The sequence below is a fragment of the Ixodes scapularis genome, unplaced genomic scaffold (assembly GCF_016920785.2).
Source record: "Ixodes scapularis isolate PalLabHiFi unplaced genomic scaffold, ASM1692078v2 PGA_scaffold4__175_contigs__length_147842914, whole genome shotgun sequence".
NCBI classification, from domain to species: domain Eukaryota; kingdom Metazoa; phylum Arthropoda; class Arachnida; order Ixodida; family Ixodidae; genus Ixodes; species Ixodes scapularis.
The window spans coordinates 49,665,683-49,686,978 of NW_024609879.1; the positions used below are offsets into that span (position 1 = coordinate 49,665,683).

General features: G+C 44.2%; 1 protein-coding gene across 1 annotated transcript in view; it reads left to right on the forward strand.

Annotated features, from left to right (window-relative positions):
* Positions 1 to 7,053: 7,053 nt before the first annotated feature.
* The window catches only part of LOC115312263, a 55,196-nt gene continuing 40,953 nt past the window's right edge, over positions 7,054 to 21,296 (forward strand). The window contains exons 1-6 of the mRNA XM_029971151.2: positions 7,054 to 7,108; positions 11,804 to 11,869; positions 12,444 to 12,553; positions 19,795 to 19,866; positions 20,869 to 21,020; positions 21,101 to 21,147. Coding sequence (XP_029827011.2) covers positions 7,054 to 7,108; positions 11,804 to 11,869; positions 12,444 to 12,553; positions 19,795 to 19,866; positions 20,869 to 21,020; positions 21,101 to 21,147 — 502 coding nt within the window. The remainder of the gene's footprint in view (positions 7,109 to 11,803; positions 11,870 to 12,443; positions 12,554 to 19,794; positions 19,867 to 20,868; positions 21,021 to 21,100; positions 21,148 to 21,296) is intronic.

The window sequence follows — 21,296 nt, forward strand, 5'->3', positions numbered from 1 at the left end:
TTAGATGAGCAATTTAGCCAGTGCTGTACAACTGCTAGTTTGGGATCTTTAATGTGCACCACGCAGTAGTGATACACGACCACACGCCGGTACGATGCTCATCCCCATTGAAACGGGCAGGGGTGGTTATTGAACCGAGGATCCCTGGGTTCCTGAATAAATGCCATAGGCGTTCTCAGTGCAAATGTTTAGTTTTACAATTAATGGGCCTAAATACACATTGGCTCATCAAAAATATTTTGTTTTGTTTTCTATCATCAGATCACGTGAGATCACGCTTTCGAACCTTAAATCTCTACAATCGCCACTAGTATAAGATATGCGCGGATGTTGGAATTTCTGCGATGAATTTAAGTGGGCTGGAAAGCAGGGTGCTGTTACCTCTATTCAACTATGTTCTTCTATAAAGCACCCCAGCGCACAAGTCTGTCGCTTCATTGATCAATGTCCGCATAGTTACGTGAAGTTGGGTCAGCTCGGCCATCTGAATTTTTTGTTTGCAATTTTGTTTTTAATGTTGGTGGCGGAGATGAGGGGCTGATGCCACAAAGAGGCTCTGCGCCTATACTATTGGCAGTGAAATAAAGAATGAATATATCAAATACAACAAATGATTCAAGTCTGTATGAATAATATTATTAATAATATTATTGATCGGTCGATTCATTAATCCATTGATCAACCAATCACAGTTTATTATAGTGTACAGGAAATACCAGTCGATCTTAGTGCTTGCACACTTAAAAAAACAAACAAAAACACACACACACAAACGCACATACACATGAGTGCAGAAGGGAAACGTAGTTCACCAGTCTGAGACTAAAAAATATTAACAAGCACAAAAGACACTCAAATGAACAAGGCAAATCAAAAGAGCAAAACAGAGACATCATCAGGTGTGAAAGCAAACAGTAAATGCTTGGATACCGTACTGACAAACATCAACAATTCAACTGATCATCTCTTTTCTTGCAGGAGGAATTTTCGAACACTCAGTCAATCTTTGGATTGCGGTTAAGCGGCTAAAATGTTGAGCTATATAAAAAGATGACTGAAGCTCTGTAGGCAGAAGTAGAACGTTAAAGCTCACTCGGACGGAAGGCTGGGAGAGGTAATCAAGCCGTGCAGTGTCTTAGACAAAAACAACGAACCTGCCTTCACACGACGCTGCTGCAGGCGCAACAAGATGACGAGTAGTAAGTTACGACCAACGTTTAACAAGGAGCGCCTTTCTCAAGGTAATCATATTTAAAGATGGAAATACATTTGTTTTGGACTCGCTCGACATTTGAACTGCTAGTTTTGGGAATGCCGTTCGAAACAACCTAGGCCTACTATAGCTAGAACCTAACTAAGGAACAGTACAGCGTCAAACAAGCGGCCGGCCTTTTTAATTACTTCGTTCATAATACTAATAATATTAATGAAACCAATAATAATAATACTAGTAAAAATAACAACTCTTTATTTGAGAAGAGGAACATATCCCCGGTACAACGCAGGTTCGTCAAAGCCTTCAAGGGCTTGTACGAGAAAACCAAGGTTGCAGAGGAATCAAAATAAGTATCACATATATACGCGCAAAACATAAATATGAATAAAATAACTTGTCACGTTCATCAGTTTTTATAGCAGTTTCAGCTGACGCCTTGGGCTCCCAATAAAGAAAATAGAACTAAATAATTTTGGATGCCACTACATTCGCGGTTGTTTGAAAACATTTCTACAAACGAAGGAGCAAGCGCTAGTGTCGCAGTGTTCGCGAAGTCGAACTCCTGGCTGATGAATCTTCCGTGAGCTGTGAAGCCGGAGAGCGGGCTGCAGTATGTGCTCACTGTGCTCTAGAATTGTGGCGAACAACAACGAACAAGTGCAACATGCTAGCGAGCGCAGTACCTCATTGCACTCGGCGGCGTGTGTTTCCAGAACACCTCTCATTAGATTCATTCTGTTTACGTGCTATATTAATTCACACGAAAAGCCTAAAAGACAAGGCGATGTGGTGCAGTGGTTAGCACACCCGACCGGTTATTTTGGAGACCCTCCAAATATTTTGTGATTTGGAGGCTTTGTATACTTTATTCTTTTCGGTCAAGTACTGTTCACTTATCTGCATATTTTCGATTATGACCTCTTTGGAGGCCGCCCAAGATAACGAAGGTGCCCCTGAGAGAGCTTCTTATAAAGAAAATGTGCATGTAAACATATTAGGTGTCCGGGCAACTCTATTAGCAGCTAAGGAGTCTAGATATGTTGGGCCCAATTCTTCCTTTATGCATAATCTAAGTATAGGAAGAGAACAGATGCATGCCTCCCACTTCGTTAGTTACCAACCGAAGCATGCACGGGCACGAAATTTCGTAGGGTTATTTAAGAAATATTATAACGTTTAACAGAGAGTTATTGCATCTTTTCCTACTCTAGAGCAAGCAACAAACAGCGGTAACTCATGGCCGGTGGAAGCCTGAGGCAGAGCAGCGGCCTTTTCGTAGTTTCGCTTTGAGTTCGGCCGCTCTCTGCTTGAACTCCCCCCTGCTGATAAAATGGCAAACGCCGGGAAGCGTATTTGAAAACGTTTGTCGTTTAAGTCCGCAAGCCAATTTCGGCACTTTGGTTGGCTCGCCTTGATGGACGTCATGTCGCATGGCTTAAGGCCTGATCATACCAGCGGCAACGGAGCCGCTGGTCGGCACCGCTGGGCGGCACTGCCATCCGGTATTCCAACGGGAGGTGGACACATTGGCTTCCGTTTTACGGGCGTTGTGGTCACGTGACAGCACTAACTCTCACGTCCTTGAGATCGCGCGCGTGCCTCCCGCTGGATTTTTCCCTCATTCGTCGTCTGCTCTTCGTTAGATTCTTCCATTTCGGCTCTCATCTTTCGCATGTATCAGCACTGAAACCGCACTGACTGCCTACATGGTGGAAGCCCATGACGAACTGGTCATGAGCTTGAATTTGATCCTTCTAACCTTCTCATTGACCTTGCGACGTCACCGCGCTCTGTGCGGAAGGAGGCGGAGGTTTTGAGTCCGGCCAAGTTGGTGCTACCGAGACACAATGGGACAAGTACTGTTAGCGCGAACACGACATCGGCGCATTTTCGCATTGTACGTGTAAATAGCATTTGCGAGCACAAAAGCTTATCGCTTATATTATAGAACTAAGTGAGTTCTTTCCGTAGCAATAATAACTTGGATGACATCCCTTGGTTTCAAAGAGAAAAACTGGAAAAACCGGGGCTCGCTTGTTCGCGCTAACAGTGTCGCGCTCTGTACGTGCTCTGTTGCCCGGGCTGCACGCCAGATATAAAGGCTGCTTTCGAGAGCGTCATCATGTCAACACGATATCTGTCACAACGCAGGCGACATGCGGCAAGTAAAACAGAGGAACTCATGTTATTACGACTTCCTTTCCGATAATATCTCGTCGGTTGTCCTTAGCTTCCTTGTCTAGGTAGTCTGGTTGCGTCTTGAAATAGCCGAGCGGATGTCCTTTTATTTCGCAATGCACACGTGGAGCCAGTGGCGTCACGAGGGTCAACGGCACTCTGGGCGGTAGCCCACCGCGCGGCACCCCCCCCCCCCCCCCAGCCCGCCACGACTCCCTCTTCCCCGCTCTCGTGGCCCACCGCCACACCCCCCTGAGCCCTGCATTCGGGGCGGTCCGCCGCCCCCCCCCCCTCCCCCCACCCACCCCCTTGTGACTCCACTGCGTGGAGCACACCGACATCTCTGACCATCATGGCCGTGACAACGACTGAGTGCAGGATGGCAATATTAACTAAAAAGAACACTAAAGCGCCCCTCGTACAGTCATGATAAAAAAAAATACGAACAACGGAGCGCGGAACACCCCGAACCTGCAAAACCTTCAGGCGGGAAAGGGTGATACTTCTCCGCAAAGAATATTACAGGTGTTTGCCACATTCTTTTGTAAACTTGACTATACGTGTCGCGGCACTCGCTTTATTCATAGTAGGTTCAGCCATGAATTGCTGCGCTTCGTAAACAAAGCACCATCGGTAATAGCACGAAAGCGAGGGTACGCGACCTCGTTTTCGTGCTATCCATTTTGACCATTTTACATTTTACATATTTACCATTTTCACTTGGAATGCGGAGTTACCTCACTGCGTGTGATTTCTTTCACATAACCAAAGCGGTGCTTTATTGCAACCTAATGATTGCATCGATGCGCACAAGCCACAGTGCCAAAGGTTTATTAGAGAACGACTCCCCTTCTGTAAACCGTTTCACTCTACGTTTGACCGCGGCCGACGCATGCAATCCGATGGAGCGAAACAAACAGTACCAAAAGTGCACCGTCAGGGCGCACATCGTCATTATGCATTTGATATCATGGTCCAAACCAGGCACGTAGCCAGGATTTTGTTTTGGGGGAGGGATATGCCAAAATGCTGTATGAGGGGGAGGCGGAGAGGAGGTCCCAGCAAAATGGAAGATTTCGGGGGAGGGGGGAAACCGGGCCCCATAGGCCCTCCCCCCCTCCCCCCCCCCCCCCCCCCTTTGGCTACTTGCCCGGTCCAAACCAATCACAGACGGTCAATGCGCCGCCATTCCGCCCTTTTTTATGTGCGTGATCACTATAGCCGTTGAAGGCAAACCCTCGAACACGACGAGTGCTGTGGCAATTTACTTTTGGCGGTGCTTCATTTGTTTAGTGATATCGTAGCATCGGCTTTGGTCGGACTTGAAGCGCAACGTAGTTTCGTTGCTTCAATCGAATGAGCAAGCAGAACCTCTAAAGGCGTTCGAAACTCCTGTGACTGCGCGACCTGGCGCCGTGGTGCCACAAATACCTTCGAAGGCGCCGCCTCATTATTCCTGCCAGCCACTCAAGAGAACAGCGTTTAGGCAGCGCCGAATCAGATTTGTAAACTCTCTCGCGATGAATAAAATACATAAACCGGCCACTTCATTTTAAAGGGCAACTCCACTCCATTTTTACAATTTTTGGGTTATGATCTGTTTAGTCGAAGCCGGCGGCCCAGAATCACGAGATATAATTTGTTTTTCGGTAGTGTGTATAGTTTTGTAGATATCGCGAATCCAAGTATCGTTCCGGCGGCACGGCGAAAACGAAACTACCGGTTGAAGCAGCTTGGCAACACTGATACTAGTGGCGCGTCGTCGGCATGACCTAGTTCTGGTCCCGCGCTTCTGAGCCGACGCGCCGACGCACCGACGAGGTCGGCTCAATCGCACGTGGAGTTTCAAAACAGAAGGTTAGATGCACATTGTCTTTTTTTACCGCTTCACTTTGTTAATATGCACCAAATGTAGTAAGTTTTAGTGCGTATTTATAAATGTGGCGGCCGAAAAGCGAATCCGACTGCTATAAATATGACGCGGTCGGTGCCGCAGCAGCGTGACTGTATTTGTTTCTTGCTCGCGGACCGAGAGAAAACGAAATAATGGGAGATAGATGGACAGATCTATCCACAAGTGGTCTAAGTTGTTAAAGCCAAGGTGCCTTTATGTGCACGCTAGTTACATCAGCCGCGACCTGCTGCGTCCGGCCGATCGTGCTGGAGCAGCCGGCGGACGGTACGCGAACAGCGACGGCACCGCATCGTTCTTCAAAGACGCCTGTTTCTTGGTGAAACCCGCAACAGTCAGCAGCCGCAGATCCCGTGTGTAGGTGTCTGACGTAAAGTGCTGGGAGCAGAGCTTCGCGTTGGAGCTCGGAGTCAACGGTCTTCCGAAGTCAATCCGGCGAACGGCACCGAACCACACCTTGTGCCTCTTCCGGTCTCTTAGGAACTGGTGGAATCGCAGCTCCGGGTTGCGCACCGGGTTTTTGGTGCAACCCAGAGCACTGCAAATCCTGCTCGACATTGCCCGACGCGAGTCCGGCGAGTCTCTCCGGCTCCACGACGCGCGCGTGAGCGAGCGGCACCGCTTTGCTCTCTTCCGCGCTGTCGCGGAAGCAATGCTGGAGTTAAAGAAACTGCCTGGAGGCTAATAAAAATAGGGAAACACAGGATAATGCGGTAAACACCTCGTGCCGTCAGCAGAACCGCAGAATGCCACGGGAAACGAAGCGCTCGCGGCGTCCGTACGAGAGCGTAGGACTAGAACTACGTCATTTCCCAGTGTTGCTTGACTAGCTCACCCGGTGCTAGCGTTGCTCACCCTCTTTCGGGCCGCTAACCGAGCCGGGAGAACATTTTTAATATTGGTTTTAATCGGTAACGCGGCGTCGGTTTGACGTGATATTTTGGGTATGAACGTATTTTGACCTCCTAAAGCGATATCAGTCATTTCGATAGGGTCGACTTTTTGAGTGGAGTTGCCCTTTAATAAGTGCCGAGTTGTTTCGGCGGCACCCTGTTACGGTTTCCGTTCGCCACGTCAAAACTAGGATTCGCCACGATTTGATTGGCAGCATTTGCTTTTTCGTGAACAGGCGATTAGGCAGGCATGACCAGCGCACAATAAGCTATGGTTTGGGCAATCGCGAACGCCGACCACATCGGCGGTTTTGGTCGCTCACGTCACTCATACTGCCCACATTTGTCGATATGAGGCGCGCTAAATAAATATAAATCGAGTGGTTGCCGCTCCGTTTTTCGTGTTTATGTTTCCTGTGACTATCCGTGTTGTCATAAACTTCACGGATGTGTATATTTACTTGCCCTAGAATGTACTTTTGAAGGCCACTTTGGTAAGCCGAGAAAAGCAGTTAACTTTTGATTTTCAACTATGACCTTTCAATGGGAAAAACACCAAGCACATTGCATGTTCACAAAAAAAAAACAAAAAAACGTTTCGAGCGTTTTTAACCTTCAAGTGAAGCATAAACAACGTTTCCAAACGGAACAATAGAAGCACTTGTCTTCTTCTCTTTTTTTTTTTTTTCGAGGAAGTAACATGTGGTGTGTAAATATCACGTAAAAAAATATATTCGCCCCTGCTGTGAATACAAAGGGAGAAAAAGACCTGATGTACGATTGAGACGAACGTTGAACATAAATCCGTTTGGCTTATGACCGCAAGTCCCGTTGACTTTGTTCAAGACAACGCAATGCTTTCGGTTGCCTTCTTCGTGTTTCTAAAAGCGGCTCTTCTAGTTCCTTCAAGTAAGTTTATGAGAAAGTCGTGATTGAAAATAGATATTTTATAAAATAACGCCGCGTGTGAATTTTCTTACTTAGCTTGTACCATAATTCGTAGATATCTTAGGCGCATATTTGTTTAAATAGGACACAATAATAAATTGCGTTAAAGATATACTACTGATGTACTGTATTTTGTCTTTTTATTGAACCAGATCATTTGGTGCATCTTTATTTTTTCATACAGTTTTCCCAAAACTAATATTAATAAATCAAATCAGCCTGCATTTCAATGGCATTTTGTTTTAGAAACGGAATAGGTACTTCGCTCGACTTGTGACTGATGTTTCGAATCGCAGATGACCTTACCATGTACACCTTCCTATAATATGAAAGTCCCACTAGAGAATGCATTTAAAAGTGAATATGCCGAATTCGCTTTGAAAAATGCAACATTTCTGAGTTCGAAAAAACAGATTCAACTTTCTTCTTTAGCCTCATATATAATTATATGTTTCTTACAAGTGTGGACTTAACCACAACGCTTAACCTGATTAGGCTCAATATCCCGATTCGAGCACCGTCAGAACATAACGTCGTCTTTTAGTGTGCATGTTATCATTGGCTTAGCCGATCAAGGCCAGGCCTATGATGTGACCTTACACCTTTATTTTATCATATTTCGCTTGTCTTGCGTGACTTCTAGCATTTGACTACAATCCGACTTATAATAAAATGACGTATAGATATGTTCAATCTTTTTTATTTATTCATTTCGAGTTACCTCGAAAGGCCCCATTGGTACATTAAGCACGAAAGAATGATGCGTGAAACTTCGTAATTAATTAGCAGGTATCTCAAAGCAATACATTTTAATGCGCTCATTTTTTTACTCTCATTACGACTTGTTTATTCTGCAGACCTATGAAGATTTTGAGAAAAACGGCACTTTAATTACCTTCGTTTGGTAAAGCATTTACTCCGTTTTGCACTCCTGGAGTGTGAGGAATCAGCGGGCAAAAGTCCCTTCTTCATACAAGGGCGATAGCCCGAAAATATATGACTTCCTGTAAACTCTAGTTTTAGGTCTAATTAATGTAGATTCCCCCATCCTGGAGTTCGCATGTAAAACTTAGTGCTCGGAGTTTTCAGCAAAATCTTCCAGCACTGCTTTGACAACATCATTGTCAAGTGCCACTCCGCCCCCCCCCCCCCCCCCCCCCCCCTTTTCCCCGCGAACACCTTTTGTGGCCACCATGGAATCGTTCACATATGTAAACAACCTAAGAGCACACTTGCCGTCCAAGTATTGTTTCATAGCTCGATCGCACATTGCCATTGATATATCACAAAGTACGGGGGCTACAGTATCGCCTATGAATCTTTTTTTTTTCGTTCTGTTTAGAGTAACCACTTTCAAACCGAAATACCGTCGAATGCAAATGCAGCTTGAACACTTCCATGAATCCTTCAACGGACGTACATTTTGCGTTCTGACGCTGAAGCACTTCATCTGTCTTGACACAGTCACGTATCGAAGCAAATAAACGCTAACCAGGAACGGAATAAAACACTTTCTCAATGTAGATATTAAAAAAAAAACACCTCCGAATTTGTGCTTTACCTATCTCTAAGGAACTCCACAACAGCTTGCGAGTTCTACACAAGAGACTGGTGGAATAATTAAAACGTTCCCAAGTGTTTCTGAAGGAACCACACTCTAAAAAAAGCCCGTGAGTCTGCTTTCCCGCACAACACCGTTGGAGAGCCAGTCTCCGCAACTTACGGAGGCAGCTCTGCAAATGACAATGCCGAAACATATGTTTAGACCAAAAATGCAGTTTGAGTTGTGGCATGAAGCAATGCAAGCGTGACGTTTTGCATTGCTTAATGTCGCAACTCAGATTGCGTTTTTCGGTCTAAACATATGTTTCGGCATTGTCATTTGTTGACCTGCCTTTGTAAGTTGCGGTGATTGGCTCTCCGAGTTTTGTGCGTCAAAGTAGACGCACAAACATTTTTTAGAGTGCAGCTAACCAGTGCTTGCCAAGCGCCCACCTCAGTAACAATGGTCGTAAATAAATGGCCCAGCTTGAGAGTTTTTACAGCAAAGAAGGCATCTAGGCGATTGTTCTTGCTCTTCCTAACGCCCTTCTCCACCCCAAGTTAGCCAGCGCCAGACCATCAGAGAACCTCAGTGCAGCAGTCTTAACCTTCCTCGGATCGAACGAAATTAGTTTAAAGTTCTCAAGAATGGCCGCGCTAGACTTAGACTTAGACATGTCCTGTGGTAGCATAGCAACAAACATCCCCCCTTGTCTACCTTCAAAAAACCAAGCTCGTTTTTTTTTTGGGGTGGTGAACGAAAAAACTTTTTCCAACGTCCTCCCACCTAGCGTTGACGACGTATTAGTGTTTTTGGTCACAACGTAACAAACAGTCAACACACTGTAAAACAGATTCGTTCCTTTCTTTTGTATCAGACTTATCTCAAACCTACCGCACCACAGCTAACCGTTCACGCGTTTTCAAACATGGTTTGACACTGCACTTGAGGCCTTTTGCGAGAGTTCTAAAGACATATCCTGAAAGCTGGACGCCCCGCTTAGCACTTGCAATCGGGTCTGCTTAGGCATCCCACTTCTAACTCGTTGCGAAATAAGTTATGTCAGTCTTCTCAGCAGATGCTGACGTTCTCGATGTTTTCGGAGTCCCTCTGGTAAAGAGCCGCCCCCATATACAACACTTTCAAATAGTCGTGCAGTATACGCACCGGCCTCCAGTTCCTCAGGAGATCCGAACGCATTTTCAGCATCCTGAGGACTCCTTTGGCGTGACCCCTGGAATGGTGCATGCAAATAATCTCAACCTGGATTGGCAGCAGCGATCAAAAGCGGGAGATCATCTGCCCCTGCACTGCGGAACTTGTTTGTGTCATCCTTTTTCTGACAACATCACGATCATTGAAAGATGAGCTGATAAGACACAGAAAATGATTAGATGCGTATGAAATAAATAACAAGGGCGAAAACAACTGCGATACCCAAACTTCAGTTTACTTACACAAAGAGAAATAAGACAAGCTATTTGGGCATGTGCTTGCACAATACTGATATGGTGGTTTGCTGTGTTCTTTTTTGTAGATAAATAGTTAGTTGTCAGTTCTTCATTCGTAGTGTGTGCTTCTTCTCTCCCTTCTCCGTTGCGCTGTGCGCTATTTCATACACTGCTTGAACACGAACACACTCGCCCACATCACCACTTTCATCCGACACATATAAATCGACCTTGCACCGACTGCGAGAAGGAGGGCAATGTTAAATAAATAAAAGCTAGGTCGCCCCACATATATGGGACAGTTAATTTCGCTCTTCGCCACGCCGTCTGTTGCGCCGCAAACTATAGTCTGTTTCACCACCAAGGGCCCTAAACTCGTCAAACGCAAGGTTGGGCCGAAGTTCACGGAGCGCACCGATGAAAATATCCCGACGATGACTTTGTGTTTCTTTCGCCGGCGTCCAATCGGCGTGCTCCGCGAACTTTCGGCTCCAACTTTGTGTTCGACGAGTTTAGGGTTTAGGACTAAAACAGTCAACATTAGAAAGACTTGGAGCACGTGAGAAGTTCGGTGGGGCGCTAAGGTTCCCGCCCGTGCAGCAGGAGCAAGGCTACCGTTACGACAAACCGCAGGCGTGGTTTATCCGTCTGTTGCCCGCGTTTGGTCGGCCATGCATTGTACCTATTGAACATGTGGCAAATTTAGAGCACTACTGCGCTTCCCTCGCGTTTAAGCTATTTCTAAAATGACATATTAAGTGGTTATCGATGACGTTCAGCAGTTTTTAATTGAAATCATTTGTCTATTTCCGTTAATTAAATCGTTATTTTTTAATTATCCTACTCAAAACTATGAGTAGGATAATCTATGCCCCCCGGCCGCATAACACTCCTGCCCAAACGCATTGGTGTAGCTTTCAGGCTTTTCCTAAACAAATCTGCTCAAGACCGACCTACAGAATCTTCTTCTACGGAGCAGAAAACCCTTTCCCAGTTTTCATCTCCTCATTTCCTCTCACACCCTTTTATCTTCCTCTCCCCACTGAAGCGGGCCTCTAAGCCACCCTCACAGGAAGGAGGAAGGTCTCATTCTTTTTCACAGGTAGAGAGAATTGAGGGAGAGTTTCCTTTTTTCTGCTCGTTGGTCTTCCTTTGAACTTAAGAAACAGCCTTTTTTTACAAAATGTTTAGATTTAATTAAAACATATCTAGTAAAACAAGACGCGAAAGCGTTATTAATGTTGAATTGCTTTGTTGATTAATGTTGAATTACTTAAAATCAACGTACCGCTTCAATTAAAAACCTGCTGAGCTTTATTAAAAATCACTGAAGTAGCGTATGAAGCATCTAGAAATCCCAGGAGTGCCCCGAAATTACCAGTCGTTCAATAGGAGCAAAACAGGCGAGGCGAAAACACAAATTACAAATTCATTCTCGTTTTGTGTTATCCATCGTATCTACATGCATATTATATACGTTGTGGACTGGAGTAGGGTAGGGTGGTTCCAGTTCCGTTTAGGTAGGCTAACATATGTTCGCTGTTTCATTAAAAATGGACGAGTAGTCACCACAGAAACAATTGCTGATATTTTGTAGTAATATTCATATAATTTTAGTACGAATTATATATTAAACGATACCAAACATTATATTCCTTACAGGTGCAGGAATCTGCGAAGGTGATGATTATGAAACTGATGAGCGGTACATAGACCTTTGTAAATCTGGTAAGAATATCTAGACATATTAAATTTTTAAAAATATATCAAATATCTCACCCCTAGGACAGCGGCGTTCCGAATTTAACTTTCTTAAGTATTAACTCAGAACATTCGAGCTATGCTTATTCTATCAAAGTTAGAAAAAAAAATCATTCGGATAATAACAATTGCATATTCTGCCGATTTCTGACTAAACGTAGAAAAATGTTTGAACAGCAGTAGAGCCGTTATTACACGGCGTTTCGGGAAGTCTCTTCCGGAAACGTCGCATATTAAAGCCCCTACTGCTGTTCAAACATTTTTCTACGTCTTCAGCTTTCTCGGTGAAGACTTGTTCATTAATACCGTTGATTTCCGACTTCTGAGACCTGCTGAGGAGGATGTAAAATTTCGCGTGTGTTGTTCAGTGATTGCTCTTCTTCTTAGGTTTATTGCACAACGACTAAGATGTTATGAGCTAGACATGTGAAATAATTAGGGACAAAATATTATTTTGATGACCAACGCTGAATGTGTATGTGTGGAACACCCCTGAGTAAAAAAAAAACGGATGTTCTGAGAAAAAAATGTACCTTTCTAGCTGGCACTATTGACGTGGGAATATGCATAATGGTGGACACAGCCTACGGGAAACTGCTTAAAAATAAACATTCCGACGTCATATCGTACCTCAAAGTACTCGTCAACAACGTACGTATATCATGATTGATTTGCACAGAGCTATAAACTCAATTCTCTGGTAAGGAGTAGATAAATGAAAGTGCTAAAGTCGGTTTGCTTTTTTGTAATTTGCCTCAACTATTTTTATAAAAAAAAAAAAACTAGTAGGTCTAAACTGAGTATGCTTCTAAAATAGAAAACTGGCAGATGAGTTGAGTGTAGAGCAAATGAATGCACACTGTCAACCTCCATGCATATTCAAAATAAAATATCCAAAAACCTCTGGTTTTGTTCTGCCTTATTCTTCAATGCGGGAATGCTTCATAATCAATTATTTAAAACGTACAGCGAAAGAGACGGGACGGAAGAAAGCGGACAAACAACCGCTGAACTTACAGCTGAATTTTTAATTGTAAAGACGCAGCCTATATACCTGATCAAACAAGGGGAACACACAAAGCCGATAACACTCCACTGGAACCCGCACAACCATCGCGCATGCCTGTCCCCCCGTCGTGAGAGAAGATCTAATTCTTTAGCCGACAAAAGAACCGACGGGACGCTGGCACACTATTCCCCCAAGCGCGCTATAGCCTCTGTTTCTATAATCTCCCCGGTCAAGGCATTAACACTTCTTCCAATGACAGTATTTTTTTTTTTTTTTCAATTCCGCATTACAATATACAGACAGAGGCTAAAGCGCACTTGGGGGAAAAGTAGTATGTCAGCGCCTCGTCAGTTCTTTTTTCGGCTGAAGAATTAGATTTTCTTTCACGAGGACAGCATGCACGAAGATTGTGCGGGTTTCATCGCATATATAGGCTGCGCATTGACGATTAAAACTTGAGTTGTAAGTTCAGCGGTTGTTTGTCTCCTTTCTTTTGTCCCGTCTGTTTCGCTGTACGATCATGCCTTACCAACACGCCCAAGCTTCCATTCTGAACATTTTTATAATTGACTTGTGGTGGTATTTGTAAAAGAGTTATGATTGTGATCATGCGTAAGAACTTCGGATTACCAAGAAAGTGGACTTCAAAAACTCTTATACCATGAGATATGATATTAGGGATTTTAGAATAATGTATTCAAAAGCTTGACGTTTCAAAGGAAATAGCGTCGCTGGCACCGCGCGTGCGCAGAACCCAAACAATGTCTTAGGTTTTAGGTGCACACTATATCATTCGAAAAAAGCCTGGGAAACCATGGTCTTTCGAGCTGCTCTCGCACACTTTCGCAAAGCGCTAAATTTACCCGGTGGTCTTGCAAAGAAAAAAAAAAAGACATTCATTCTTTCCACTCTGTTGACGAATGAAGACCAGCGAAGGTGTACTAGGGTGGGAACGAAGTAATGGCCGGCCGCAAGTCGGCAAGCTAGAGTAGAGAGGCTGAAAGGGTTGGCTCCATCTATGAGCGACGGCGGCAACCAGACAACAGGCAAGTCGGTTTTCTGGTTGCCGACGTCGCTCATAGATGGCGGTAGCTGTCCGGCGTTTTGAGCCGACATTTTTTTGCCCGCGTACACGAGACTGGGGAAACTAGCCCTTAACAGCTCGGCTGTAAAATAATCCAGTTTGTCAATCCGCGTAAAGAACAGACGCATCGCAGGAACCTGGAACTCCGTGAGAATGTGATGCCACCGACTGGGGTAGAACGCGAAACTTTAAGAACAAAATGTATACTGAATAAAAAGTAAAACATTCGAAGGTAAACTTTCGGCAGCCCTCTTTCCTGTTTAGGAATAGACATGAAGCGAAAAATAGGGACTCTAACCAAAATTTGAATAAACATTTACCCGACGTTTCGGGACCATTTCGGTCCCTTGTTCACGGGTGAGTGACAAAAAGAAAAAGACACGTATTGCCTAAATGCACATACTGATGTAGGGGGCTTTGCTCATGTCTTGCAGTCCCGAGACGTAGCTGCTGGGCAGGGAGCCCGAAGAGCGATTCACGTTTCCTTTTGTGTGCTGGATAAACCAAGACTCAACGAAGAAAGGGCCCAAGGCTTGGTCTACTGCATACCATGCAAAGATTGCCCGGCCTCATACGTTGGCAAAAGTAAGACATTCGCAGAGAGGCTTACGGCGACACAAATATGATGTCCGGAAGGAGGATGTGGAGGCAAGCGCCCTCGCGGAGCACGCAGAAGCAGCCGGCCACACAGTCGATTTCGAGGGAAGCACCGTGCTGGCCTTGGAGAGGCGAAAGCGGCTCTTCATTGAGTCTTGGTTTATCCGGCACACAATGAGGGACATAAATCGTTCTTCGGGCTCCCTGCCCAGTAGCTGCGTCTCGGGACTGCGTGACGTGAGCAAAGCCCCCTACATCCGTATGAGCATTAAGGCGACGCGCGTCTTTCCTTTTCGTCACTCACCCGTGAGCAAGGAACCGGACTAGTCTCGAAACGTCGGGTAAATGTTTATTAAATTTTTGGTTAGAGTCCCTAATTTTCGTTTCACAAAATAAAACAGAAACAAATTTTGATTCGACGTCCGCTTAAGCGTAATATTGGGAAAACGAGTACTGACAGTACGGACGCATATGACATTTGTATCCGTAATAAACACTTCGCGAAAAATAAAAGAAAAAAAAATATATATATGTGTGTGTAGTTTATATTTTTTCAGAAATATATCCGATAAGAGCTCACCCACAATGTATTGTCTTGCGTGGATGGTATTATGCTTAAGTGGATGGCGGCTGACGGAAATGTTTCGCCTATCTCTTTTGAAGTTTAATCCAGAAAACGACAGGTTCTCACACTCTTGAATCTTGCCCCAAAATGGCTAGTGTCAGAATGTCGCGGAGTATTAGCTTCCTGCTATGTACAGTTTCTTTGCGCTGGGTCGAAAAGGCGGTTCTTTTTTCTCAACCACACCCGGAGTGGTTGAGAAAAACGCAGGGACACGGTGCGTTTTCCTCCCTTCTACTACCCACCCCCAAGTCCCAGACGGCACGTTCTAGACGATTGCTTAGGTGCATTCTAAGGAACGAAAATGGGAAACAGGTAGCATCGGCGCGTTTTCCTCCCTTCCACTGACGCGCCCTCAAGCGGACACGAGAAGGGAGGAACCAGAAGTTTTTTCGTCCACCATACGAAAGGAAAGTTCCTTCCTACTGGCTCACCTTCTTTCGGTCTAGTATACCGGGCACGACGCACGCACTGTTTATATTACTCTGTTGAGCTGATTCAGCGTCAGCGGCAGCGAAGACCGCCTGCGAATCAGCATTCTAGTCCAAAACGCAGAAAACTATGGTTCCATTTATGTTTTTAGCACCAAATTTATAAAACAAGCAAACGAAGCCGTTAGAAACATCGAAATTCCCGAGCCGTGTCAGCAGTGCTACGTACACTGGGCTAAGATACATTCCTCCGAAACTCATGAACCGCAACGTTCGGAACGACGCTTGGCATCGACGTTGTGGCAACATTGCATCCCAGACAGGCAGGTTTTCTTCCGTGAAGCACCGTGTCTTTTGTGCTGTACGTTCGGTTCTGATTCCTTCTGCCAATCACCAACGGCGATCGCCACGGTATCATACTACCGCGTGTCACCAAGATCACCATAACAGAGATGGGCGCTGGGAAAGGCAACTGGAATCATAGATATGACGATGTCACCATGTGTTTAGCGTACCAGTGGTGTAACATCATGATGAGATGACTTATTCCGTCGCCGGTTGACATTCTTCTTTACATTAGAGTTTCAAAAGTTCGCTCGATCAATTACGTCCAATCGATAGACTAGCGGGTTGTGATGGAACGCTGATCTGAACCCAGCTCCAATCGTACGGACCAACGTACCTTGTCTGCAACGTCCTGTTCCCTCCTCGAGAGCGATTGCGATCTCGGAGAAGGGCTGAACAGGCTTGATATTTGACAGGAAGTACGTATATACAAAGTTCGGTATAATATTATTTAACAAAATTAAGCATAAATAACGATGCGGTGCTAGGAAAGTTAGCTTTGTGTTATAACCGGATAGGTTTTAGTCGACAGTCGGTTTGTTTCCGAGAAGCTCGTTTTTGAACTCGCGACGGCGTAGCTAGCCATATACAAAACTTGCCGCAAACTGCGGCTTTGAAAGCATTTATGTTGAGCGAAATGCAATTTATCTACCTCAAAAGCAGTGAAGCGCCGCTTCCAGCTGGGTGAATACCTTCTTTAGAGAGGTTAATTCAAGACGACAATTGTACCACATACAAGCTCCGTAAAAAAAATACAACGTTAAAAAAACTCCGTCTCTAGTGCATTATACAACACGCTTTGCGGGGCAGGGAACACGTGGCCCCCAGGAACCGCAGATTAGCGAGCTGCTTAAACGGCAGTCGCGAATAATTACGGCATGAACGTTTGCTTTTGTTAAGAGATTCTGCCTTTCGGCCGATGCAAATGCTTTCTGAGGAAGGATATTAATGAGAAGAGATCAACATACTGTCAACATTATGTATTGCAAAGTTTCTCGGCGAGAAAATCTGGAGAAAATTCGTATCTTCAAAGCGACGAGTAATAAAGGCAGAATCGCAGTGATAAGAATAAGTAATCGGGGTATTGAGTGTTCATATTCCTGTGTTCCGTATATATGTGTGCGTTCGCTTTTTCTTTTTATTTGTTTAGTTGATGCTATTATGTTGTCGTACCCGTAATATATGCACAGGTGTATATGGTAAATGCCCGAAGAGCAATGGTGCCGAGAGCAAATAAAAAATATTTAATTTGTCGCGTATGAATGGGGCACTACGTGGCACCCCCATTATTTTATTTAATGCTGCCACCAGGTGACGAGCGATTTATCCTTATTTCCCCATTCGCGATATATTCTCGTTACCGTGCAAAATACAGCCAAGTAGGCTGCTTCAAATTTGCTCTTTCTTTTGAGGGTTCTTTTTATTTTTCGAATGGATTACCACTCCTCCATGATGTGCGGTGTTAACAAAATAATTGTTTGCTTTAGGAATAGCAAACGTAAGGCCTGAAGTGCGCTAAGTGGCCGTTTTTGGATTGTCTCTGTATAACAATCGTAGTGTTGACAACAAGGGAATTGAGTGACTGAATTCAAAACGCGAGCTTCCTCAGGTGCGCGGGAGCTGGCTTCCGTAGTAATTGCAGTTAATAAAAAGCTCGTGCTACGTTTTTTTTTTTTTTGTTTTTTGTTTGCTCTTTTTGTTTTGAAGGCGCTGATTTGTTTAGATGGTTGCAAAGCTGTTGGCTGGCTTTTCTTGCTATTGTTTTCTGCAGTCACTGCGGGGCACCAGAAGCCCGAAGCATTCGCCTGTCCAAGAACTATGCCAACTATTTTCGGTTTAACTCCCGCAGCGTTCTGTGTAAGGACCGACAATAGACGCAGCGTCCTCGTTAAGCCTTTTTAAGCTCGACTTACTCGATTCGGGACCGCAATAACGACATGAATACGTGGGTAAAATTTTGCTCCACTGCGTTCAGGGACGAACGTTCCTCCCTTTCCGAAGGAACGTAGGCTTCAAGATCGATCTTTAATTAATGGAGGAATATATAAAACCTTTTTTCTAAGAGTGTGGTCTACAAGCAATACAAGCTGAGTTAGAAGATGGCGGCTTCTAGGAGAACGGTCGCCGCACGGGCCGGATTGGGCTCGAAGTAGGTTAAGTCCTCGAGACCGCAAGACTCAGGTCAGGGCGATATACAATTTAGCAGCAGATACATTCCATAAACTATATGGAAGGTTCAGCAAGGCGGGTAACGATCGCCAGCAACTTGCTACTGGCGACGTGTAAACGCTTCTCGTCGAACGCCTCTCTTGCTGAGGCGACGCGAGCTGACATGACCGTTCGAGTGCTCTTGTGGTATTCTCAAAAGTACGCGAATCTAAAATGTTGCTCATGGCCTAGAGTTTTTATTTTCTTTATTTAAAGTACTTCGCGTCTTCCGAAAATTGGTTTCTGTATCTTGTTGTCGCTGCAAGCATGAGAATCGTCGCATTCGCGTTGCGACGGAGAAACGCTATTCAAAAGCTCTCTGGATTAGTGTCGTGATGTAGGCGAGTTGGTTCATTGTAACGGAAATAAACAGCGCGCAAAAAATACACAGGACGAAAGGAAGGTGTGAACGACACAAGCGCTGAACTCACAACTAAACATTTATTGAAAAAACACCAACGAAATTTCGTTGGTGTTTTTTCAATAAATGTTTAGTTGTGAGTTCAGCGCTTGTGTCGTTCACACCTTCCTTTCGTCCTGTGTATTTTTTGCGCGCTGTTTATTTCCGTTTCAAAAGGTCTCTTGAGTGACGTGCGCTGAGGTAATCGCTGAATTTAGCGGTGACGTGGGCTGATAGGGAGTTTTCGTAGATCGTTTCAGCTGTCCCGCGAAGCTTTCCGCAGCCCACTACGAGATGCAGGTTTCTACAGCCAAGGCCATCGGCGCGCAGGCGCGGCAGCGACTCCTTCGTTGCGGATGGCTTAGCGGGGGGAAGAACGCGGTCTATGAAAATAGCGTGCCCATTTCTTCAAAACTTCCCATTTTCTCCTACGTTTTTCGCTGGCAGCGTTCACAGGATACAAACCCCGTGTCCATGCGACTTGACGTCATTCAAACTGCGATGTCACGCGACAGCGTCGTTTCCCATGACGTTGCTACACGTTACTTCGTCACAGAGTATTAATTGATGTCGTCTGACAATGTAACGTTAACTCACGTGGCCACCTGACACTGTTGCGTACCGATGTCACGTGACTTGGTTGAGTCAAGTTTCGTGGTAACGTAACACTGACGTAAAGTTACGTGGTCCCTTGATACTGACATCAAGTACGTGGTGACTTGACGCTCTAACATCATGGCGCGTGGTCACATGACAATACGACGTCGAGTTACGTGAAATTGTGACACTATAACCAAGAGTTACGTGGTTATGCTACAATGCGACGCCAAGTTCAGTATTCGCGTAACGTGGCGAGTTCAAGGTACGTGGTTACGTGACATTCTGACGTTGAGTTACACAATCACGTGTCACCACGACGTCATGTCACGTGATCGCAAAACCCATCGTGGATTAGAATACGTGACAACGTGTCCCATAATGACACCACCCATGCAATCGACAAGCGCACGGTTTACCATTTCTTCATTACAACTCCCCGTGACGCAATTTATTTAGGAACCCGCTCATAAAAGGATCGTGATTTAAAAGTAAGGTATTGAAATCGCACCTTAGCTCTTCGTTTTATTCCCAGAGCTTGTTACGCCGTATGCTTTAAATTTGAAATCTAGTATTCTCAAACTTTCTTTTTGTTTCAGGTAGAGGCTTATTTCTGGAACTTCAACTGCCCTGATGTTAAATTTTCTCTTCTTGGAGTAAGTGAGTTAACGGTAAGCGAAGTGATGGAAACAATATAACCGCTATTTAATCATTGTTCGTCATGATTTCGCCGTGGTCTTACACTCAGCGAATAAATATCTATTTTCGATAGGTGCTATTATCTCTTACTATTTTTTTTTTATATTTTGCTACGATCAACTCTGCTTCAAACATTCATGGCGCGCATCACTTTTACATTTTCTCATCAATACAAATTTTTATAATACGTGCCTTTTTTGTACAATGTCAACGTGCAGAAAAGTGTATACCTTTTTGTTTAAACAAATTCCAGACTGTGGAGGCACAATAAAGCACGGCTTTCATTGCTTTATTAAACATAATATAAAAAACGGTCGTAACAAAATAATTTTAATTGCTACGAATTTTTTTTTTTTTTTGCATTGGAAGGAACCGTGCGGAATTCCACTAGGTTGCAGTGCATAGGAGTTAAATTTAAAGCGTTCTATATAATATTCAAAATCTATAGCTACTTTGAAACTTCATACCTTATACGTTTATCATGACGCCCACTTTAGCAACTTGGGTCGTGTCGCATATTTAACACAGTGGAAATGTTTGGCCTGCGCAATTTATTCACTTCCTAATATACATTGTGTACAAAAATTTAAACAAAATATATTTTTCAGTAAAAAATTATACTTGATCACATGTATGAACGGATTTTTCAATGCCTTACTCTTAGGAAAATATTTTTATTATCGAGTAAACATACGATATTTTGAGATAAATGTTAATTCAACACCTCGGGTACCGCATTCTGTGACATGATGGATGCTGGTGCTTTAACATTATGTACACTGTGCTAATTAATTTTAACCCTACATGTCCAGCCGCCATTATTTTAACAATTGCTAGTGTTACGCGACTTTAACATAATAATGTGATTTGTATGAGATCTATAAAACAAAACGAAAATTCCGCTTACGTGCTAACCACATTTAAATCTCAAGAAGTTTTTTTAATCACGACATCTGTGCAACTGTCTGTTTTAGGAAGAGGAAGAACGTTACTTCAAGAAATACAAGACATTCAAAAACGAGTCAACGAAAAAGCTAGACCCCGTTTTTACATTGTCTATGTTTAACCGCTGGGTAAATAACACAAATCAATGCGAACGCGCTGATGTTGTCTATCTACTAACAAGGTTGGTACGGTCATAATACTTTATGCTAAATAGACCTTCCATATAATGCAAACATCACTCTAGCAATATTTTTGTTCTAGAGATCCCATTCGTGATTTTATGGGGGCATACAGACTAGAAATGAAAGGTAAGAAATTATTGCATTTATTCAATTCTTTCAATACTGAAGGTTTCAAGACACTCTAAATGTATGAAGGCGCAGTAACCACGGTGTCAGTTTGATTATTATCTTCTTTATTGTGTAACCTTTCGAAATGTTGTCGTTAATTGTTTTCT